Source organism: Peromyscus leucopus, chromosome 12 (genome assembly GCF_004664715.2).
Source record: "Peromyscus leucopus breed LL Stock chromosome 12, UCI_PerLeu_2.1, whole genome shotgun sequence".
Taxonomy (NCBI): domain Eukaryota; kingdom Metazoa; phylum Chordata; class Mammalia; order Rodentia; family Cricetidae; genus Peromyscus; species Peromyscus leucopus.
In genome coordinates this window covers 63,531,730-63,556,548 of record NC_051073.1, presented here as the reverse complement: position 1 = coordinate 63,556,548, position 24,819 = coordinate 63,531,730, and the positions used below count along the sequence as shown (strand labels likewise).

At 43.7% G+C, this 24,819-nt stretch overlaps 1 protein-coding gene and 1 pseudogene across 3 annotated transcripts in view; one reads left to right on the top strand and one right to left on the bottom strand.

Annotated features, from left to right (window-relative positions):
* Positions 1 to 9,545: 9,545 nt before the first annotated feature.
* Positions 9,546 to 24,819, top strand: part of Ubxn7 (UBX domain protein 7) — a 61,481-nt gene continuing 46,207 nt past the window's right edge. Inside the window, exon 1 of one of the 3 annotated variants that reach the window (XM_028894097.2) lies at positions 9,546 to 9,694. In XM_028894097.2, coding sequence (XP_028749930.1) covers positions 9,622 to 9,694 — 73 coding nt within the window. In that variant the 5' untranslated portion in view covers positions 9,546 to 9,621. Of the gene's footprint in view, positions 9,695 to 19,990; positions 20,122 to 24,819 lie in introns of those variants that run through there. The other 2 variants (XM_037209793.1, XM_037209794.1) reach the window with 2 other exon arrangements.
* LOC114710041 lies at positions 19,541 to 24,225 on the bottom strand (annotated as a pseudogene).

Here is a 24,819-nt window from a genome sequence, read left to right as displayed (position 1 = left end):
TGTCCTGGAACTCACTCTGCAGACCAGGCTGGCCTCGAACTCAGAGATCCGACTGCCTCTGCCTCCTGAGTGCTGGGATTAAAGGTGTGCGCCACCACTGCCCAGCATTGTACCTTAATTTCATGGCTGTGGTTTGTGCTTTTCTGCAGGACCTTGCACATGATTGTTAAATAAAGCATTAATACAAAAGTTGAGAGCCTTTGAGATGTCTCAATGGGTAAAGTGGTTTGCCTGATGAATTTGATCTCTGGGACCCACAAGATGGAAGGAGAGAATCAATTCCTGGAAGCTGTCCTCTGATGCCACACCTATGCACATATACATGAGTGAATGCACATTATACATACACTACAATATACACAAGACACTACACAGTTTACACGAGACACTACGATATACGTGAGATGCTGCATGATATACATGAGATATATGTATATTGCACAGTTTACACGAGACTTACAATATAGACACTGCACAAGGTCAATTTCAGAACAACAAAGAGGTTGAGGTGCTTCTGTGTTGGTGCTGAGGATGAACCCAGGGCTTTATTCATTAATTCAGCTAACTACCACTGGGCTACCAATGTGCCAGAATAAAGTTAGTTTTTCTTTCAACATTCTGGACTGTTTGTATTTATTTTTCTGTTTGAGTTCTTTTTGTTGAGATGTTGGTCTTTTTTTCTCAATTTCCAGAGAATTCTTTATACACTTGGAAAATTGACTTTTTCTCTGTAGTGAGTTACAAAAAATTTCCCCAGGAGAGTAAGACTCCCCATGCTCCTAGGAAAACATTGATTTTTTGGTCTATATCCATGGTAACAAGAACAGGTTATAAACCTAGCTAATCAATCAATGACAGCTTGGTTCATTGAATACACTCTGAGAACTGAATGAAAATTAGGACATGACCGCTCCAAGGTGTGGCTAAGGAGAAGGATTTTACTGTAGATATGAGGAGAGGACAGCCAGAGGCATCTGGAGGAGTCCAGACTGAGCAGGGCCATGAGAGAAGGGGAGGGAGAGGAGAGGAAGAGAAGAGAGAGAGAAGGGGGGAGGGGGGGGCAAAGAGAACCAAAAGAGCACATGGCCGCCAAAAGAGCAGGTTTATATACGAAAGAGAAGCTGGGGGGAGGGAAGGAAAGCCCCTAGGCTGGAGAGGTTTGGGGGAGGGGGAGAAGTGCTGGGCAGATCTACAGTTACTGAGTAAGCCTAGAAGCCAAGCATGCACTTTGGTATGCTAATGGACACCACAGTTAGATGACAGGTCTTGTAGTTATAGTTATTAGCTGCCATGTGGGTGCTGGGATTTGAACCTGGGTCCTTTGGGAAAGCAATCAGTGCCCTTAACCGCTGAACCACCTTTCTAGCCCCACAATAACACAATACTTTGCTTTATGAGAGTTGCCTTGGTCATGGTGTATCTTCACAGTAATAAAACAATAAGACGGAGAGTCATGAACCTTTGGGGACTAGGGGAGCAATGACAGACTGTGAGACAAACCATGACTCCTTTCATTGCTCAGGTACTTTGGTCATAGCACTGTGGCAGTGACGGATACACTAACCTTTATCCAGGTCTTATCATTACAGGGAGGGACTTCTCAAAACGGAGAAATCTGCTTTGTAATCATGTCCTCTAACATAATCATAGTCAATGGGAAAGGGCAGAAATCTGATGGGGGACTCTAATGATATTTTACCTTGCCCTTTCCCACTTTTGTCCTGCCTTAAACCTTTTAAGTCGTGGGATAGATGCTGGTTGAAATAGCTGGAGCTACAAAAGCTGTCTTTTGATAGAAACGTGCAAAAGGAAAAGAGATCAGTTCTGACTTCACTGAACAAGTCCATCTCTGCCTACCTTTTGATATTAAGTAAGAGAAGCAACTCTCTAATACTAAAGCCACTGGGAGTGTGTGTGTGTGTGTGTGTGTGTGTGTGTGTGTGTGTGTGTGTGTGTGTGCGCGCGTGCGCTGAGGTAGGTTCCCACTTTGTAGCCCTGGCTGGTGATGAAGCTGGTCTTGAACTCAGATCTGTTCCCTCCTGCTTCCTGAGTGTTAGGGTTAAAGGCATGAGCTACCAAGTTCAGGCAAGTTTTTTTTGTTTTGGTTTGGTTTTGAGACAAGGTGCCACTATTTAGCCTTGCTGGCCCGGAACCATATAGACCATATAGATTAAAGGTGACCTGGTGCACACCTCTAATCTGTCATCTAGAAGCCAAGTGGCACCTTTCTCCCTGACTTCTGCCTCTTCCCCGGAAATGCTTAGGAAACCAGATCCTGCTAGGTTATGAGCCCTGTGGCAGGGGACAGGGGATGATTTCCAGAGAAGATGGTGACCAACACATCACCACAACATAGGGAGGAAGTCGGTGGTTACTTGGAGACTGTCGGCTCCTGTGTCTGTGTGCAGACGTACACGGTTAAGTTCTCTGGGGGAAATTAACTGCAAGTCTCCCTCAGGCGTTCTGGTTCCTGAGGAGATACAAGTATGAAAACAACTATCTAATCGAGTGGCTGATAGCAAGTCTGCCCCCCACTGGAGCTGGGCTTGGCCCCGCGGCCAAAGCTCAAGAAACTTCCTGTCCTGACCCTCAAACAGAAGGGCCTGCCTTCAGTAGAGATCCAGATACACCCAGATGAGATAATGGTGTCAGCAGTACCCAGCACTTACAAAAGCTGTGGTACTTAGTGACTCCACCGTTACCGCACTGAAAGTGAACTTGTTAGAACAAGGAACAGCCGTCTCTGACGTTAGTGCCTGGGCTCTCATCTGTCCCCAGAGTCCCACAAAACCGATCTCCCTCCCTCACAACTCATCTGTTCTGTCCTTGGCCTGCTGGAGGTGGCAACTGGCTTAGGAAAAGGGGACATTTAACTGTTTACTGAGGGCTTCGCAATAAAACACCCTATTGCTATCCATGGGAATAAATACTTTAGAAAAAATTATTATTTAAATATTTATGGCAGTTTGAATGAGAGTGGCCTCCACAGGCCTGTATATTTGAAAGCTTGGTCCACAGTTGGTGTAACTGTTTGGGAAGGATTAGGAAGTGTAGCCTTGGAGGAGGGGTATCACTGGGGGTGGGCTGTGAGGTTTCAAAAGCCCAAACCATTCCCAGCTGACTCACGCCCGCGCTCCTCTGCCTGGTGGTTCTGTCTCAGGATGTAAGTTCCAGCTGCTGCTTCAGCACCATGCCTGCTGCCATACTCCCCACCATGATGGTCACGGACTCATCCTCTGAAACTGTAAGCCTCCAGTAAACTCTCCCACAAGTTGCCTTGTTATGTGTACGCACTCACACATACCACAGCAGGTGTATGGAGATCAGGGGACTTGTGGAAAGTGGTTCTCTCCTTCCACCATATGGGTTCAGGGATCAAATTCTGTCGTCGGGCATGCATGGCAGCAAATGCCTTCACCCACTGAGCCATCTTGTCAGCCTGAGAATAAAATATTTTGATGGTAAAGTTAATTAATAATAATAATAATATAGGTGATTATTCACCATCCTACTCCATCCATGGTTTTATAACACCTTGTAATAAAAACTGGATTACAGCAAAGTAAAGTTATACTTATTAGTCTATGACTTTGTAGGTTAAGAGTTATACTTAATTTTACAACTTGAACTCACCCGTCTTTCACCTATCTTAGGGTTTCTACTGCTGCAGTGAAACACCATAACCAAAAAGCAAGTTGGGGATGAAAGGGTTTATTCGGCTTACAGTTCCATATCACTGTTCATCATCAAAAGAAGTCAGGACAGGAACTCAAACAGGGCAGGAACCTGGAGGCAGGAGCTGATGCATAGGTCATGAGGGGTGCTGCCTACTGGCTTGCTCCTCATGGCTTGCTCAGACTCCTTTCTTATAGAACCCAGGACCACCAGCCCAGGGGTGGAACCACCCACAATGGGCTGGGCCTTCCCGCATCAATCACTAATTAAGAGAATGGGCTACAGTCAGATCTTATGGAGACATTTTCTCAATTGAGGTTCCCTCCTTTCCGAGAACTCTAGTTTGTGTCAAGTTGATGTGAGACTAGCCGGTGCATCCCTGTTCCCCCTCCCCAGGTGTGAAGCCCTGAGGCTGCTCTTGACTTTGACCTCTTCTTTAGCCCGTGTGTCCCTCTACCTCTGTTTCGTGATTTTCTTTCTTCTCCGGAGCCACGTCCTTCCCTCTCTCCTGGAGGGCTTCCACGATCGGAGCTAATGGAGTCTTTAATGCGCTATCACCTCACCACAATGCAGCTGCGGCTTCTGCAAAGCTGTTCTGTTGGGAGAGTCACTCAGATAAGGACCCCAAGCCACTCTCCATCCTCTTGCATCGGTCTCTGTGTCTAGGCTCACAGACACGTCACCACGCTCAGCACAGACCGTTTTAAGTGACCAGGGCAGCCGTCTTGTGACTGCCAATCTTCGGGATTGTCCAGAGGGGTTCCTCTAGCATCTTTTAACTGGTCCTGTATCTTCCTGTATTTTTTCTAGTCTGAAAAGTAGAACTCATAAGTTTAACTGGTAACAGTTTTGCCAAGAATATGTCATGGGTGCTACTTGGCACTTCCTAACACATTCCATTAGGAATACAAAATATTGTCTTTTCTTTTTCTGAATGTGTGCTACTAGGGATTGAACGAGGGTCTTGCTCATGTGAGGAAAACAATCCGTAGCTATCTTTAAAAAACAGCAAAACTATCTTTTTTTTTCTTCGAGACAGGGTTTCTTTGTGTAGTTTTGATGCCTGTCCTGGATCTTGCTCTGTAGACCAGGCTGACCTCCAACTCACAGAGATCCACCTGGCTCTGCCTCCCAATTGCTGGGATTAAAGGCATGTGCCACCACCCACCACCCTGTTGCAAAACTATCTTAATATAGGCTTTTGCCAGGGGTGTGCCTAAGCCTCCAGAGTACCTGGGACCACAGCTTGCGCACCACCATGCCAGGCTAAACTGTTCTAATGTTAGTAATGTTAAGTTCTATCGGTTGGTTAAAATGACGACTGCCAATTAGCCTTCTCCAACAGAAACTTTTTTTTTAAAGATTTATTTATTTATTTTGTATACAGCATGTATGACTACAGGTCAGAAAAGGACACCAGATCTCATTACAGATGGTTGTGAGCCACCATGTGGTTGCTGGGAATTGAACTCAAGACCCTCTGGAAGAGCAGTCAGTGCTCTTAACCCTCTGAGCCATCTCTCCAGCCCCCTCCAACAGAAAGTTAAAACCACAAGGAAGTTTTCTGGGTCCTTTAAAAATTTTTAAAGATTTTGTTTGATGTGTTTGACTGTTTTGCCTGCACATATTTTTGTGTATAACATGTGTGCCTCAGAGGTCAGAAGATGGCATCTGATCCCCTGGGACTGGAGTTATGGATGGTTGTGGCCAACCACGTGGGTGCTGGGAAATAAACCCAGGTCCTCTGCAAAAGCAGGAACTGCTCTTAACGGCTAAGCTGTCTCTCCAGCCCCATGTTTTCTGACGTTTTATAAAATCAAACATAAACTGGCTATATAAACCAATAATTCTATATCTCACTATTCTCCTCCAGAGCAGTAAGACTTGTGGTCATACAGACACAAGTTCTTATATGTGGCACTATAGTAGCTTTAATTCTTGAAAGACTAATATTTAATTGGGGCTAGAAGAGCATTGCAATGTACAAATACATGTCACAGTAAAGCACAGTTGTATTCAAAAAGGGTGAAGCAAGGAGAATTTTATTTTTGAATCAGAGTCTTGGTATGTAACTCCAAATTGACATGGAACTAGTAATCCTCCTGTCTCAGCTTCCTGGGATTTCACTTCCCGGGATTTGTGCCACCAAGCTTGCGACAAGAGGAATATATAAAGGTGAAATGCAAAGAATTACATGAAGTATTCTGGGACTATAATCGCTGTCTACAAGTGTCTATTGTATGATGGCTTTGGTCTGAGATTAAACAGACAGATCTGGGCTAACATCAGCTGGAAGGTATAGTGGCCTTTGTGTACGGCTTTGTTTGCAGAAGTCTTCTGTGAAGAGTTCTTGCTCTCCAGCCTATGCAAATGGGATTCTCTCCCTCATAACCTCTCAGCTTTGTTTATTCCTTATGAAGGAAGGCTTGACAAAAGCGACTGTTAGGCCGGGCGGTGGTGGCACACGCCTTTAATCCCAGCACTGGGGAGGCAGAGGCACGCAGATATCTGTGGGTTCAAGGCCAGCCTGGTCTCCAAAGCGAGTTCCAGGAAAGGTGCAAAGCTACACAGAGAAACCCTGTCTCGAAAAAAAAAAGCTAAAAAAAAAAAAAAACAAAAAAAAAAAACCAAAAAAAGCTCTTAAAAAAAAAAAAGCAACTGTAATTCTGACAACTTTTACAATATCATTTTAAACATTTTTAACCTTGATTTTTATTTTTTATGTGTATGAGTATTTTGCCTCTACCTATTTCTGTGTACCTCCTGTATGCAGTGCCTGAGGAGGCCAGGTATTGGATCCTCTGATATTGGTATTACAGATTGCTGTGAGCTCCCAATGGGGCTGGGAATTGAACCTGGGTCTTCTAGAAGAGCAACTAGTGCTCTTAACCGTACAATATCAATGTTTAAATTTCATTTTGAGAGGTGGAAGTTTCTAGTGATTGTTTTCCTGGTATTAAAGAACCTGGAAAACTGTTACTCAGAAGGATTCTGGGAAAAAGGAGAACCAGAAAAAAGGGAAGTGGAGGAGAATTTCATCATGTTCACAGGGAAGTTTTATGAATGGAAAAGAGTCTGTTTGTTGCCTAATTAACATCAATCCCTCCTCCTCCTGTCTCCTTTTCAAGTACCACATTCTGGTGCTTTAAAGCACCTTCCTCCACAAAGCCATATGCTATACTAAACCAGTTACGTTTCTCTCCCACCCCCGGCCTAGGGACGGGCTCAGGAAGGGAGCTGAAACTCAGTTCAAACCAATGGACTCTGAAGGAAAGCCTCCAAAGAGACTTCTAGAAAACAGTCCCTTCGTTAGCAGGAGAGATGGCGCTTCTTCCTCTGCCTGAGGTATCTCCATGTGGGGTTGCAAAGTGTGGCAGGCAGCCACCTGGCCATGAGCCTGGGACAACACTCACACAGACAGGTGTGTCTGCAGAGTTAGCTGTGGAGCTGAAGCCCTGCAGCGCCGTGCATGAACTCTCCCCTCCCTGTCCCTGCTGTTTGAGCCGGCTGAGGTGGGCGTTCCTGATACAACACATCTGAATGCTGTAACGGAATGTGTACTCCACATTTTTTTTTTTTCCTAAGTGCTGGGATCAAACCAAATTCACAAGGGCCTTGTGAATGCTTCTCCTCCACTAAGTCCTAGTATTTGTTTCCGATGGCGGCAACACTGGGTCTACCTAAAGACTGGCCAAGGGGATTGAACCCAGGCTGGCAGGCTGGGCCACGCGCTTTTATACGGAATTATCTCCCTAGCCTGGCCCCAATAACAGAGATCTTTTTTTTTTTTTTTTTTTTTTTGACTTCCTTTTTGCATTTGCTGTATTCCATCCCCCAATCTTGTTAGCTTATTCTTGTTCAAAGCCCAATTTTATTCCTTTTTCCTTTCTTCTCTGCCTGCCTTCCCTAGATCTTTTTTCCCTTGCTACAGTCTCACTATGTAGCCTTGGCTGGCCTGGAACTCACTCTGTAGACCAGGCTGTGATGTTATGAACTCACAGAGACCTACCTGCCTGCCTGTGCCAGGTTTTAAAGGAATCTTTCTTTTTCTTGATCTGGACTTTTTCTTTCTTTTCTTTTCTTTCTTTTTTCTTTTTTTTTTTTCTTCTGAGACAGGGTTTCTCTGTACAGCCCTAGCTGTCTTGGAACTCATTCTGTAGCCCATGCTGGCCTCAAACTCAGAGATCTACCTGCCTCTGCCTTCTGAGTGCTGGGATGAAAGGCAGAGCCACCACTGCCCAGCTTTGATCTGGACTTTTTGATCTACAACTTTAGGACCATCCAATTATATTGTGTCCTTTTTTTATTCCTATCTTTTTTTTTTAAAGATTTATTTATTTATTATGTATACAGTGTTCTGTCTGTCTGTATACCTGAACACCAGAAGAGGGTGCCAATTCTGATTACAGATGGTTGTGAGCCATCCTATGGTTGCTGGGAATTGAACTCAGGACCTCTGGAAGAACAGTAAGTGCTCTTAACCTCTGAGCCATCTTCCCAACCCTTTTGTTCTATTTTTAAAAATAATTTCTTTCGTTTTATTTCATGTGTGTGGGTGTTCTGCTCTGCACGGAATACTTGTGTACCACATGTGTGTGGTGCCCAAGGAGGCTCTCAGATCTGCTGGGACTGGATGGATTTCAGGCAGTTGTGAGCTGCACTGAAGTTGCTGGAACTAAATCTGAGTCCTCTGCAAAAGGAACAAGTGCTCTTAACAGCTGAGCCATCTTTCCATCGTTTAACTTTTTTGGGGGTTGGGGTGGGGTGGGGCGGTGTTGAGACAGGGTTTTTCTGTGTAGCCGTTGCTGTCCTAGAACTTGCTATGTAGACCAGGTTGGCCTCCAACTCACAGAGATCTACCTGCCTCTGCTTCCCAAGTGCTGAATAAAAGATATTCTGAATAACTGAAACAATAAGTATTTAGAATTGTGCAAGTTACACACTATTATCTTATTTAAAAATAAAGGATAAAAACTAAGCTAGACGTCTCTTTCACCATTGCCTCTCTCTTTCTTTTTAGTTGCAATCATTATCAGTGTTTTCAGGACCATTTTTCAGTGCTCTCCTTATGTATTTTATTTATTGTATCTACATATATACCTATCTTTGTTTAAAAAAAAAACCGACACTTCCTCATTTTTATCTTAAGAAAATAAGAATGACCCTTAGGGGAGACATACTGCGACATTTGTTGAAGGAAAACAGAGTGAACAATCATTTATTAAAGTCTCGTATGGATTGGTTCTTCCTCCCTCCCTCCCTCTTTCTTCCTCTCTCTCTTTCTCTCTTTTCTTTTTTTTCGAGACAAGGTTTCTCTGTGTAGCTTTGGAGCCTGTCCTGGAACTTCGTAGCCCTGACTGGTCTCGAACTCACAGAGATCCACCTGGCTCTGCCTCCCGAGTGCTGGGATTAAAGGCGTGACGGGATTAAAGGCGTGCGCCACCATCGCCCAGCGGACTGGTTCATTTTTGACTTATTTTTTTAATTTGCACTTTAGAATTGAAGAAACGCACTAATCTCAGAGAACCAAACAAAATACCTACTTAGATGTGAAACCCTGCGCGTAGCCTGAAGGTTTTGGTATTTCAGTTCTGAGGCTCCTTTCGGATACTGGGCTCCCGCACGGTATTTAGGAGGGTATCTTCGGAGCTCCAAAAAGGCACCCACTGTTTCAAAGAACGAGGGGCCAGCGGGGTAGCAAAGCGGGAACCACACCACGGCCGGGCGCCCGGCGGCTGGCGCAGACTACGCCTGCGCGCGATTCGTGCAGGCGGTGGGTGGGTGGGCGGAGCCTCGGGCCCGGCAGTGCGCCTGCGCGCAGCACGCAACGGGGGGGGAGGGAGGCCCGTGCGTGCGTGCGTGTGTGTCTGTGTGTGCGTGTGTGTGTGTGCGTGCGTGTGTGTGTCTGTGTTGTTGTTCCGCGGCGGCGGCGGCGGCGGCGGTAAGATGGCTGCCCACGGGGGCTCCGCGGCGTCGTCGGCGCTGAAGGGGTTAATCCAGCAGTTCACGGCCATCACCGGTAAGAGATGCGGGTACGGGAAGGTGCCGAGCCGCGGGGAGCGGGAGGCTGTCGGGGCCGATCCCTCCCCGGCCTCACCTCACCTTCGTGCCTCCCTCCCTCGGGCGCTCCTGTCCTCTCTCCTGAGGAACCGGCGACGACGGCGTCCGGGGTCTGCGGCTCGGGCGGGAGGCTGCTCCCCCCGCCCCCCAGTCCCGCGCTTCCCCCCCTAGTCCCTCGGTCCGGTCTCCTCTCAGTGCCTTCGTCAGGGCCCCCACGCCCCCTGCCCGCCCGGATCCGGGGATGGGCCGAGTCCGCCGTCCCCGCGGCCGGGGACCCGCGGGCGGGAGGAGTAGGGGGCCGCACCCGGGCCACCGCCCTCTTCCTCCTTCATCCCCTTCTGGGGGGGACCCGTGCGGCCGGCGGACCAGGGGGTGCATTGCGTCCCCTCACGCTGTCCTCTCTTCCCGGCCAGGTCATCGTCCCTCCGCCCCTGCCTGCCCTCCCCCTCGCCGGGCCCCCCGGAGCCTCGGCGGTGGCCCTGGCGAGCGAGGGCCTTCTCGCCTTAACGGCGAGGCCGGGGGGGTTTCGGCCGCGCCTTCACACATCCCGGGGGACTTGCCGCCAGGAACGAGGGGTGCGGAGGGGTACCTTACGGACGGAGGGTTTAAGATAGGAATCGGGGGGGGAACCCCTAAGCTTAATGGGGGGCGGGAGGCCTAGAGTAATCCTGGGTGGCCTTTTCCACATCCTCATAATAAAATCAAAGATCGAGACGATGGCGCCTGAGCGTTTGCTGATAAAATAGGGATGGCGGCAGAAACTTCTTGCAGAGAAATCTGTTTCTGGGTGTCAGTATCCGCGAAACCTTAGGCCTAGGTTTTTCTTTCCCTCCGGACCCCGACGAAGGGCAGACGCAGGTTCTCTTAGCCCGGAGGAAAGGCTCTAAGCCATTCTATGAAGGCGCTGTGTCTTGTTTCTCTCTGATGGTGCTCAACTTTTTTTTGCATGAGTTATTAGAGGGCGGAGCAAATGATGAAGTTCTCTGTGGAGTGATTTGAGAGAGGAGTACTCCATGTGCCTGAGTGTGATTTTGCTGTTCTAGTTTGTCATTTGGAAAAGAGGTCAGAAAGTTAGTTCTCGCTCTCAGCAGGGCTATCTTTTCTTTGGTGATAATTTGTTAGATGTGGAGAATATTTCTGGTTTATGTTTGACGTGTCAGATCTGTCAAGACATGGTATTTTTAACCAATACACGTTGTTTGCAGTTTTAAAATTGAAACTAGTTTTGTTTTTTGATCTGAAACGATAATTAGGTGGTTGATGCATTGTTTTTTGTCTTGTCACATGAAGTATATCAAAGCTGGTAAAATAAGATTCGTAATAAAATTGAGGTGAAAAGTAAGATAACTGAAAATATTGTTAAGCTTTGTGGTCAGATTATTGTAATTATATATGGATTTCCTAGTGTCCAACATTATGGAAAGAAATTAGATTTCTGTGTATAGATGTTAATACTGCTGCATTGTTTGCATAGAAAAATCTATCGAGTCACACAGAGAAATATTACTAATCTTTCTCTGGGTTTCCTAGAGATAGTTTAAGGTATCACTGTTTAATTTTAGGTTATTGGGCAGATTGCTACCATTTCATTTTCTTCTTTCAGAAACTCAATTGTCCCGTCCCACCCACCCCAGAAAGGGTTTCTCTGTGTTGTTTTGGTGCCTGTACTGGATCTTGCTCTGTAGACCAGATCTGTCTGCCTCTGCCTCCTGAGGGCTGGGATTAAAGGCTTGCGCCACCACCGTCCAGCGAGAAACTTAATTGTTTTAACCTCACATTGTTTCCTGTGCAACATTTTCAAAACATATACATAGAAACCAGAATATGCTAAAATAAATAAGACTCAATTGCTTTAATACTATTTTTGTCTGCTAGTCTTGTTTCTGGCCTAATCCTCTGTGTTGCTGGATCATATTGGAGTCCCCTGGTACATAGTGGTTTCTGAAAGTCTACAGAAGAAAAAATTCCTTTTGTGGGGCAGGTTCTGACTTTATAGTTCAGACTGGCTTGAATTCTCTTGCCTTGGCCTCTGTCTGCTGATTTACAGGCATAAGCCACTATGCCTGGCTCTTTAGACTATTAATTTCTTTCTTTTTTTTTTTCTTTTTTGTGCTGAGGATTAAACTCAAGGTATTGAATATGTTAAGTACCCACTGCCACTGAGCTGTACTCAAAGCCCCCTAAAAGTTACAAATATTTTGGGGGAGTCATTCGTGGGGAGTGAATGCTGAATGCTGTTATGCTTCTGAGCTACTATAGACTAATTTATTTTTTTCCCTTTTTTCTTTTCTTTTTTTCTTTCTTTTTTTTTAAGATTTATTTATTTATTATGTGTACAGAAGAGGGTGCCAGATCTCATTACAGATGGTAGTGAGCCACCATGTGGTTGCTGGGAATTGAACTCAGGACCTCTGGAAGAGCAGTTGTTGCTCTTAACCACTGAGCCATCTCTCCAGCCCCTTTTTTTCTTTTTTTGAGACAGAGTCTCACCATATGTCTCCTGACATAGGTGGATTAGACTGGCATTCAACAGAGAGATCTGCCTGCTTCTGCCTCTGCTTCACCAGAGTTGTATACCAGCCAGGCTTTGAATTTCTATGGATGAATTTTAGGACTCTTTAGAAGATTGTTATGAACTATTTGAAACTTGATTAAACCTGATGTAGTGATATGCAATTAGTTCTACTTAGGTTGAGGCAGGAAATCTTTGTTTTGTTTTGTTTTGTTTTTGAGTCAGAGTCTCTTTGTCAAGTCCTGGATATCCTGGAACTCACTATATAGACCAGGCTGGCCTTAAACTCACAGAGATCCTTCTGCCTCTGCCTCCAAGTGCTGGAGTCGAAGGTTTGTGCCACCATGTCCAGCTTGAGGAAGATCTTGATCCTGTGTGACATAGTGAGACCCCTTCTTAAGAAGCAAGCAGGCAGGCCCACGTGATGTCTTACAACCATCTATAACTCCAGTCTAAGGGAATCCAACACCCTCTTCTGGCCTCTGATGGGACCAGGAATGTATATGTTTTGTGAGCAGACATACATATAGACAAAACATTCATACACATAAATTAAAAATGAATAAATCTTCAAAAATTATTCAAAAGATTATACCACTATGAAGTAGTTTTTTGGGGAAAATGGAAGGCATTACTTCTCCAGTATCACCAAGCAGTATTATGTATTTTACATATTCTTCCTCATTGTGTATCCCAGCCTGGCCTGGCCCTTATAGTCATGCTGCTTCTTCCTCTCAAGTCTGGGACAAATGCTTTATATACGTTTAAATATTTGACGCTGTACACTATGGATCATGGTATATGTATGTAATACAGATTCCAGACAACTTCACTTAACAATTACATCTTAAATAGTTTGGCAGTCTTTGATGTGAACTTATGAAGAGCCTACCTTCGTGTCTAAGGCTAGGTAAGAAAACTAGGGTGAGTGAGATGGCTCAGCAGATAAAAGGTGCCTACTTACCTTTCCATTCCCTACATGGTGGATGGGAGAGGAGCTCTCCTCTGTGTACGCCACTGTGCACAAGGGCGCAGATACACACCCACCCCCCTTCACATTCTTTCTCTAAATGAGGTAAAAAACATTAAAAAAGAGAGAAGTAAGAAAATTAGTCCTACTAAATTTTGTTATTTTTGTTTTGAGACAGGGTTTTGTGTAGCCTAGGCTGGCCTCAAATTCATCACAAGGACATTATCTTGAACTCCTGCTTTTCCTGTCTTCACTTCCCAAATGTTGGAATTACGGTTGTGTGCTACCACAACTAATTTATGCCATGTTGGTACTTGAACCAGGCCTTTGTGCATGCTTGGGAATCACTGACAATTGATCTACATCCTCTATTCTTTTTTTTTTTTTTTTTTTGGTTTTTCGAGACAGGGTTTCTCTGTGTAGTTTTGTGCCTTTCTTGGAACTCACTTGGTAGTCCAGGCTGGCCTCTAACTCACAGAGATCCACCTGCCTCTGCCTCCCGAGTGCAGGGATTAAAGGTGGTTGCCACCACCGCCCGGCAACATCCTCTATCCTTGATATTTAAAATAATAAAGCCAGACATAGTGGCACATCTCAGCATTTGTTCATGGTTGCCTTCTGTTATGTAGTGAGTTCAAGGTCACTCTGGGCCGAATAAGACCCTCAAGAAAACCAACAAACCAAAAAATAAAAGACCAGGTGAAAATACTAGCAATCAACAAATAAGGATAAATGAGCTGGAGGTGGTGGCGCTTGCCTTTAATCCCAGCACTCGGGAGGCAGGGCAGGTAGAGCGCTGAGTTCCAGGCCAGCCTGGTCTACAGAGTGTGTTCCAGGGCAGCCTGGGCTACACAGAGACACCCTATGTTGGACACCCCCTCAAAGGAAAAAAAAAGTTCAGTGCTGCATAGTGAGACTTGTCTTTAAAAAGGGCTTGGAGGGTTCTCTTCCAGAGAACCTGGGTTTTATTCCCAGCACTCACCTGTCACTTATGGCTGGCTATCTGTAACTCCAGTTCCACAGGATCTGACACTCTTCTGACCCTTTAAGGCACTAAGCATGCACATGGTACACAGACATGCATACAGGCAAAACACCCATACATACAACTTTTTTTGTTTTTGTTTTTGAGACAGGGTCTCTATATAGCCTTTGCAATCTTGGAACTCACTATGTAGACCAGGCTGTCCTTCAGCATCACAAGGATCTACCTGCCTCTGCTCAAAAGTGCTGGGATTAAAGTCATGTGTCACCATGCCCAGCCCTGTAATAAACTTAAAAAACTGGAGGCTGAGAAGAATGTAAAATTATTTACTTATGTATGTTTATGTACATGCCTGTATTTGTGTCTGGAAGGCAGAAGAGGGTGTCATGATTCCCCTGGGGCTCAAGTTAGGTTGTTGTGAGACTCGATATGTATGGGTGGTGGGAACCAAACTCCAGTTCTCTGCAAGAGAGCAATAGTGCCTTACCCTCAAAGCCTTCTCTCCAACCACGGAGATTTTCATAGACTTTTCTGCATGATAGGTATTTGTCTAGTTCAAAAAGTTATAGACTCCCATTGTAGAAGAGACCTTAGTTTACTGTTTCTTTAAAACTTTTGAATGAATGGTTTATTAGCGTTATTATTTGAGATGGGATCTTACTATGTGGTCCTGGCTGTCCTGTACCTCGCTATTACATCAGACTGGCTTAGAACTCAGAGATCTGCCCAAGTGCTGTGAGTACAACATCACACCTGGTCTGGATATTTATTATAACATTAGAAATATTGCTGTGGGGGTTGGGGATTTAGCTCAGTGGTGCAAGCACAAGGCCCTGGGTTCGGTCCTCAGCCCTGAAAAAAAAAAGAAATATTGGTGTGTGTAGTATTTGGCTTTATGGTCAATTTCCATTTCTATTTTCTGCTTATTTCTCTTGGATTGATATTAAACTGTATTTGAGAGCATTAGGTAAGGAAACATTGCCATGATCTAGGTATTAAAGGAAAACTCCTGGAATTTTAGTAACAATTTCAAAAGATGGTAATAAACTTTGACAAAACAATTCAGGTGCCAGGCATGGTGTCTCATACCTTTAATCTTGGCACTTGGGAAGCTGAGGCAATCGGGTCTGAATTCCAGACACCTTGTGTAAAAAAAAAAAAAAAAAAAAAAACCAAAAGCTAATGTGAAAACACAGGAAGAGATACAGAGACTTCCCAGAAGAAAGAATTTTCTACCTGAATCTGGAAGACATTTCTGACAGGAAGAACATGTGTAAAGGCTTGGAGATAAGAGGGCGAGCACACAGTGAGAGAAGAGACAGTAGGTCTAGGGAGTTGGTGAGGATTCCAAAAGAATATGAGAGATGCAGTGAGTGCAGCTAAGAGCCATTTCAGGGAATCTTGGCAATTATGTGCTTGGGCTTTTTAAAGAAAGAGCTTCTTTGCTACAGTGGAGAAGAGATACTCCAGACACCTGTTGGATAATGCAAGAAAGTCTGTAGTAAGGAAGCAGAGAAAAGTGAACTTCAAAAGATAAAGAAATCTGGGAGTCAGAATGCAGTTTAAGATCTAGTTTGGATATCTAGATGTATGAAAGTACTGTTCATGAAGGTATGGGGTTGTAGAAGAGGTTAGGGAGAGGCTAGGTTCAGTTTTGGATAAGTAGGGGCTGCCAGTAGGTATTTCTTTTTTTTTTTTTTTTTTTTTTTTTTTTTTTCGAGACAGGTTTCTCTGCGTAGCTTTGCGCTTTCTGGAGCTACTTGGTAGCCAGGCTGGCCTCGAACTCACAGAGATCCGCCTGGCTCTGCCTCCCGAGTGCTGGGATTAAAGGCGTGCGCAACCGCCGCCCGGCTTGCCAGTAGGTATTTCAAATGGAGCTGTTTAGTAAGTCAGTGAGTACTTGGGTCTATAAGGAAGATAGTCTGCCATATTGGTTGCTGATGAGGCTCTAAATAAAACGATAAGAAAGACATTTTAAAGGAGAGAAGCGTGTGAGGAAATGTAGGCTCCAGGGCATAAAACACCTGGGGAAACGACCGAGAAGACTGAACCAGAGATGTAGGAGTGAAGTCAGGAGTGTGGTGGGGTATCAGACATCAGATAAGCTCTGCAGGAAATGAGAACTCATGGAGTTGTGCTGGAAATGGGTTACATGCCTGGAATCCGGCGTTCTGGAGGGCTGAAATAGGAGGATGGCTGCTAGTTTGTAGCCACTTGGCTCAGTAGCCAGTACCAGGTTATCTGGGATTATATAGTGAGACTTTGGCTCCAGTAGAACAAACAAACAGGTTAGGAGGTTGGGAGATAGCTCATTTGTGAAAAAACTTGCTTCATAAGTATGAGGAGCTGAGTTCCATCCCCAGAATCTAGGACATAGGTAAAAAAAACGTGGGCATGCTTGTTAGCACAGGGATGGGAAGACAGATAGGCAGATCCCTGGGGCTTGCTGGCCAGCCAGCCTACCCCTCTAAGCTAATCAGTGAGTCTAGTGAGGGTCCCTGTCTCAAAAAACACAACAACAACAAACCAGGCTCCCACAGAAGATCACAACCTAAAGTTGACCTCTGGCTTCCACACACGTTCATATCACTCTTCTTTTTTTCCTCTCAAACTAGAAAAGAAAGAAAATAATAGTTTTTGTTGTTGTTAAGAGTCTGGAAGATAGCGGGGTGGGGGGGGTGGCGGCGCATGACTTTAATCCCAGCACGTCTGGAAGATCTTAGAAAATCTTGATCCATTTCTATATTACATAAACAAAACTATTCAGAGAAGTGAACTGACTTGGGTTATATATGCCTAGATCAGTTTTTTGTTTTTGTTTTTGTTTTTCTAGACAGGGTTTCTCTGTGTACTTTTGGTGCCTGTCCTGGATCTCACTCTGTAGACCAGGCTGGCCTCGAACTCACAGAGATCTGCCTGCCTCTGCCTCCTGAGCGCTGGAATTAAAGGCATGTGCCACCACCGCCCGGCACCTACATCAATTTTGAGACAGGGTTTTACTATTTTGCCCAGGCAGGCCTTGAACTTTTTATGTAGTTGAGGCTGGCTTCAAACTTAATCTTCCTGCCTTAGCCTCCTGAATAGTTAGAGTCTTAGTCTGTGCTACCATGTCCAGCTAGTTCTGTAAGTTTGTTTGAGGGGTCGGGGGAGGGAGGATAGGAGAGGAGGTATGTGTGTACATACACTCAAGCATGTGGAGGTCAGAGGACAGAGGAAGTCAGGTTTCCTTTCACCATATTGGTTCTAAAGATCAAACTCAGATGACAAGTGCTTTTACCCAGGGAGCCATCTTGCTGGCCTATTCTGTAAGTTTTGGTAAATGCATAAATTCTGTAATTATGACCTATCAAAATGCAGAGCAAACCAGCCATGGTGTTATGTACCCACCTACTAGTAGTGTCCCAACTACTCTGAAGCCCAGGTAGGAAGATTGGTTAAGGCCAAGAGTTCAAAACCAGCCTACACAATAAAGTGAGATTCTTAAGGAGAAAGAAAATTGCAGAATAGTTCCTTTTGCTCCCTCCCTTGTAGTTGCTTCTGTACTTGGAGCCTAATTTATTTCACTCTTATTTTCAGAATGTCACAAATGATATTATGCTATTGTAGTCTTTAGAGTATGGCTTCTTAGCATATTACATTTGAAAATCATATTTTGGAGTATCAGTGGTTCCTTCCTTCCTTCCTTTTCTTTTTTTTTTTTTTTTTTTTTTTTTTTTTTTTTTTTGACAAGGTTTCTTTGTGTAGCCCTGGCTGTCCTGGGACTCTAGACCAGGCTGGCCTCAAACTCAGAGAGATCTGCCTGCTTCTGCCTCCCAAGTGCTGGGATTAAAGGTGTGAGCCACCACTGCCTGTCTCAGTGGTTCATTTCTATTACTGGTAAATAGTGTATCATTTTATGATTCTATGCTATTGTTTATCTATTTACCAAGAGAAGGACATGTATGCTGCATATGGTGGCACAGGACTGTGGTGGCTGAAATTCTAGTATTTGAGAAGAGTTAAAAGAGGGAGACACACTTGCTTCCAGTTAGAAAAATTACAAATAAAGCTGCTAAAAGCAGTGCATAAGCATGTGAAGACACATTTTCCTTTGTCTTGTTACTTTCCTCCTTGCTGTGCTGGAATGCCTGACCAAAGCAATTTAAGGGAGGAAAGGTCTGTGCTGGCTCATAACTTGAGGGTACAGTCTATTGGGATGAGTGTAAGTCAGAGCTGGATCCTGAGGACTCTTTGCTTTTCTGATAATTTAGTCCAGGAACCCAGCCCTGGCATGGTACTACCTACATTTAGGGTATGTCTTCCTGCTTAGTTAAACTTCTCTGGAAATGCCATCAAAGATACCTAAAAGTATGTCTCCTGGGTAATCTAATCTAGTCAAATTAGCAAAGAAGATTAACCATCACACCTTACACCGATTCCTACAGGTTTACTTACTGGCTCATTTAATACATGAATAAATGTAAGACGCTGCCAAATGGTTTCCCAAAAGCTACCATGCTAGTCCAGTTCTCTGCATTCTGTGAGCACTTGTTATTTTAAACTTTCTTTAAAGACTTTTCTATACGTGTGTATTGAGTGTAATACAGTTGTGGGTTTAATTTGCATCTCCTTAGTGACAGTTGTTACTGACATTTTTACATACAATAATTTACCATTCATAAACCTCTCATGCCCCAGCTTTTGTTAAATTGAAAAGACAACGTGGGCTGGAGAGATGACTCAGAGGTTAAGAGCACTGACTGCTCTTCCAGAGGTCCTGAGTTCAATTCCCAGCACCCACATGGTGGCTCACAACCATGTATAAAGAGATCTGGTGCCTCTTCTGGCCTGCAGTCATACACGCTGTATACATAATAAATAAATACATCTCAAAGAAACCTGAAAAGACAGTTCTTTGTCAGACAGCAAAGGCTCTCTCAGCCATTGTTTGTACATTGGGTATCTCTGGTCAAGGTAACTGCAGAACAGGGGACAGAGCTTGAGCTCTTCATTCCTTTAGTCTTTAAGTTTCCGTGGTGTTACTTTCTAGTCACTGGAGTTATGCTCCTCAGTGCAGTGAAAGATTGCCTTTTTCTAACCTGATTGTTTCCTTTCCCAAAACTCACTAAGTGCAATTTTGGTACATACATTTTTTTTTTTTTTTTCCGAGACAGGGTTTCTCTGTGTAGCTTTGCGCCTTTCCTGGAACTCACTTGGTAGCCCAGGCTGGCCTCGAACTCACAGAGATCCTCCTGGCTCTGCCTCCCAAGTGCTGGGATTAAAGGGGTGCGCCACCAACGCCCAGCCACATTTTTTTTTAAAACAAAAGCACAAATTCACTTGTTTATTTTTTATTAGTTTAAATCTGAGAGGGGTACAGCATCACACAGATTGTCCAATGGTCTTTGCAAGAAGGTCGCTTTGGAATTTGGTGAGAGCCATGCTACTGTTTCACGGGCCTGAGTTACCTTTCCCAGATTACTCTGCTTTTGTTTGGTTTGCCTCCAGAATTCACTGTATTTTTTTTTTCTTTATACACATAAGCACATCTCTTACCCACGTAGAATTCAGTTTTATCTTGGGCATAAACACCTTCAATTTTAAGAAGAGCTGTGTGCTCTCTTTGGTTCCCAAGACTTCATTTATAGCCAGCAAAAATGACCTTGAACCCAGCCTTCTAGACATACTTTTCCTTTTAGAAATTCTATTCCCAGCAGATCTCCACAGGTGCCAAAATGGTGGAAAGAGCTGCTATATACATTTTTTAAAAAAAAAATGTTTTAGCCAGTATTGTGATGTCATCTATAATCCAGAACTCAGGAGTCTGAGTTAAAAGCTAGTCTGGACTACATAATGAGACCTTGTCTTAAAACAAAGCAATGAACAAAAGCCTTGTACTGAAGTTGAAATACTCCAGGATTGAAGACTTTTGAGGTTAAGGTTTGAATTGTTAAAGTTTCAATTTCTCACAGTCATCACCCACTTCTTTCATTTTCATTGGTAGATAGTCTGACTTACCTTTTTTCAAACTTTTGCTGGGGTGAACTTGGAACCAAAAAGTAACCTCTCTAGGCTGCTGGTGGTGGTTTCTCTGTTTAGCCCTGGCTGTCCTGGAATTCACTCTGTAGACCAGGCTGGCCTCTAACTCACAGAGATCCGCCTGCCTCTGCCTCCTGAGTGCAGGGAGCTGGGATTAAAGTCGTGCACCACCACACCTGTGTTTTTTTTTTTTTTTTTAAAGACAGAGTTTCACTGTTATATCCTAGGCTCACCTCAAATTTTCTATCTTCTTTCCTTTGCCTCCTGAGAGCTGAGATTATAGATCCTTGTCCCACAGTTTTCTTCTTCAATATTGATTGTTACACTTTGGTTCCTCAAGGACAGTTAAGTCCTTGTGTTGACACTAAAAGTAATGCAGCAATTGGCATAAGGACTGTACATTCAGAATGACCCTTGATTCTTCTAGCTCTGGTGCAGATGTGAACTAGACTGCATTATATATAGGTTTGGAGCTGCTTCCTCATAGATGGAGAAAGGGTGTAAACTAAGAGACAGCAAGCATCAAGGAAATCACTTCTCATAAACTGTGTGCCCCAGGCTAGGTGAAGTAATGCCCTGTTTTGTGTCTAGCAACCTTATTGTGGGAAGGAGGAAAAGATAAGGGGATAAAGCCGGGCGTTGGTGGCGCACGCCTTTAATCCCAGCACTCGGGAGGCAGAGCCAGGCGGATCTCTGTGAGTTCGAGGCCAGCCTGGGCTACCAAGTGAGCTCCAGGAAAGGCGCAAAGCTACACAGAGAAACCCTGTCTCGAAAAACAAAAAAAAAAAAAAAAAAAAAAAAAAAAAAAAAAAAAAAAAAAAAAAAAAAAAAAAAAGATAAGGGGATAAATGGGGAAAAGATACACTGGTGACAAGCTGTAGGGTGTAAATTGTACCCTAGACTATATATATATATATATATATATATATATATATACTCCTGGGTGAGATTAAGCTATTCTGCTGCTATTTATACTACTAGGATCTCAAATAAATGTATACAAGTTTATAAACGTTTTAAATCCTCAAGTTTTTTTTTTTTTTTTTTTTTTTTTTTTTTTGGTTTTTCGAGACAGGGTTTCTCTGTGTAGCTTTGCGCCTTTCCTGGAGCTCACTTGGTAGCCCAGGCTGGCCTCGAACTCACAGAGATCCGCCTGCCTCTGCCTCCCGAGTGCTGGGATTAAAGGCGTGCGCCACCAACGCCCGGCTTAAATCCTCAAGTTTATTATATTAGTGTCATTGGAAAGCATGATTTTTGTTGTAAAAATAACAAGAGTGATTTTTTTTTTTTTACAGCTGATCCACCAAAAATTATTATTAGGGCTTGGAACTGAAGACTTCACTAAGTGTGCTGCACTGCCCTTTATCACGCAGCTTCCCACCATCCCCATGCCCTTCAGTTCACCTTACTCCCTCCCATTCACTTGGGGAGGAAACTTCTATTGGAATTTGAAGCATGAATTTCTAGTGGTGCAGAACTGTTAAATCTATTACAAAAGACTTAACTCTTGTGTTACTGGTTTCCTTTGGGTAACAAACTACTACAAATATTTCAGTAGTTTAAAATGGTTTAACATGCCTTATTTTTATAATTTTGTTTTTGTTTTTCCAGACAGTTTCTCTATGTAGTCTTGGCTGTCCTGAACTTCACTATGTAGACCAGGCTGGCCTTGAACTCACAGAGATCCACTTGTCTCTGCCTCCTGAGTGCTGGGATTAAAGGCATTAGCCACCATGCCCAGCATTTCTGTTATTATCTAAATGAGTATATAACATGAGGGAAGTATATATTCATAGTACCAGATAGACAAGAGAAAGAAAACTAAGACCTTACTTGGCCTGTATACTATGTGACAAAATGGTTCTCCTTAAATGGTTTATATAAGTATTTACATTGCATACTCTGTATGTTATTCGCTGGTCATTTGCATATAGCTTTAGGGCCATACAACCTGGACATTACATTTAGTAACAACTAGCTGTTTGCTGGTTAAGAGCTGTGCTGGGCTAGGGAGCCAGCCTAGTCTGTAAAGTGTTTTCTGCCCAAGTAAGAGGAACTTATTTGTCCCCAGAAACTCAAATAGAAAAGGGAGTTGTAGTAGGTCACACTCTTAATAGCAATGTCAGTGCTGGGGAGAAAGGACAGGAGAAACCTTCAACCTTCAGTTTTTCTGGCCCTCCTGTCCTTTGCTGGAGATCAAACGTAGGATTTCATACATGTCAGTCCAGGACTCTGCCACTGACCTACACCCCATACCCTTATGTGCATTTCCTTATTCTTTTCTTTAATTTTAGATGATTTACTTTACTTTTATTTGTGTTAGTGTTAGCCTGAATGTATTACTCTGCACTGCATGTATGCCTGGTACCTGTGGAGGTCAGAAGAGAGCTCTAGAGCCCCTGGAACTAGAGTTAGGGTTGATTGTGAGGCACAGTGTAGGTGTGGGGAACTGAACCCAGGTCCTCTACAGGAGCAACAAATACTCTTAACCAGTGAGCCATCTCTCCAGCCCCTCAAATGCATTTTCTTAATTCACATAGCTCATGATGTTAGTATTTCCATCTTATAACTGAGAAATGAGTAAGTTACCTAATCATACAACCAGTGAACAACATGACTAGGATTTAGAACCAAATTTATCTGAGGAGTGTCTAGGATCTTTATCTGTGTTGTGTACATTCCTTTGCCTATGTGCAGAAAGGAATATGCAGAATGTTTTCTCATTATTATTGAGTATAGAGGGTGGGCATGCAGTTTTTTATAGATCACTTTTTGGTTTGTTTTGTTTTTTTTAGACAGGGTTTCTCTGTGTAGCCCTGGCTGTCTTGGAACTCACTCTGTAGACCAGGATGGCTTCGAACTCACAGAGATTGCCTGCTTCTGCCTCCCGAGTGCTGGGATTAAGAGTGTGCACAATCACTCCCCGGCTTGAGTCTAACTTTTTTTTAATGTGTACTGGTGTTTTGCCTGTGAGAGTGTAGAATTCCCTAGAACTGGAGTTGCAGACAGTTGTGGGCTGCCATGTGGGCGCTAGAAATTGAACCCAGGTCCTTTGGAAGAGTAGCCTCTTACCCTCTGAGTCTTCTCTCCAGCCCTGATTCTAACTTTTTTATATCTCTCCATCCCCAGGTACTTTAGGTTTTTTTCAGTTTGTTACCAGGGCTTAAATTTTTCACACTGGTTAAACTCCCTCCCCTTTAGAAAATTTGTCTTAGATTTATTTTATGTGCGTGAATGTTTTGCCTGCTTGCATGTATTTATGTGTATATGATCTGATGTGTGCCTGGTGCTTTTGATCAGAAGACATCTGATCCCTTGGAACTGGAATTCCACAGATGGTTGTGAGCTACCATGTGGATGCAGGTCCTCTGCAATTGTTCTTAACTGCTGGGCTATCTTTCTAGATCCTGGTGACTCCTTTTAGTTTGACAAAATTTTTTTTACAAGACCCTAGTTACATAGGTGCCTAAAGTAGTTTACATAAAACATTTATTGCTAATAAATCAAATTTATTTATTGAGACAAAAGTCAATATAAATCCATGCTGACTCTGAATCTGATATATAGCAGAGTATGTTCTTGAATTTCTGATCCTCCTGCTCTACCCTTCCAGTGCTGGGGTTACAGGTTTGTGTCACTCTCTTAGTTACTTTTCTATTGCTACAATGAGATACCATGACCAAAACAGCTTATTTACAATAAATAAACAAGTAAAACATTTATTGGGACTTGAGCTTTAGTTTAGTCCATGACTATCCGGGTGGGGAGCATGGGGGCAGGCAGGCAGGCAGGCATGATGCTAGAGCAGAAGCTGAGAGCTCACATCTTGAGACAACCATGAACCAGAGAGCTTACTGGGTATGTTGTGGGCTTTTGAAACCTCAAAGCTCACCCCCAGTAACATACCTCCTAATCTTTCCCAGACATTTCTACCAGCTGGAGACCAAGCATTCAAATGTCTGAGTCAGTAGGGGCTACTCCCATTCAAACCATCACAGTTACCATGCCCCGTTTGATGTGGTGCCAGGTACCAAACTCAGGGTTTAGTGCCTGCTAGGATGCTTTCCCCTATGTCTGCAGCCCAAGAATTTTAACTTAATTATTATTTATTATTGAGACTCTGTAACCCTGTCTGGCCTAGAACTTACTGTGTAGATCAGGCGGGGCTCGAACTCACTGCTGAGATTAAAGGTGTGCAACACCTGCCTAATCTTTGTGTGTCTGTATTGGGGGGAATTGGTGGTGCTTGAGGAGGACAGGTGATAATTTTCAAGAATTGGTTTTATCCTTCCATTGTGGGTTCTAGGGATCTCTCTCCAGCTTGCTTGACAAGTACTTTTACATACTGAGCCATCTTGCTGTGCCAAGACATTTATTTTAAAGCAATTCTTTGGTATACGTATAATTTTTCTATTATTAAATACAAAAAACAAATTTGCATAATAACATGCTTCCTTTTTAAATAAAGAACTCTCAGATGAATATTTGATACAATGGGATGTAAACTATCTTCAGTGCTTTTCAGAGTTTGGTCAGCATTTTGATTTTGTAGTCAGTGCTGCTGCTCAAGTATATCATGATGGCAGAAGTGTGTTTAGT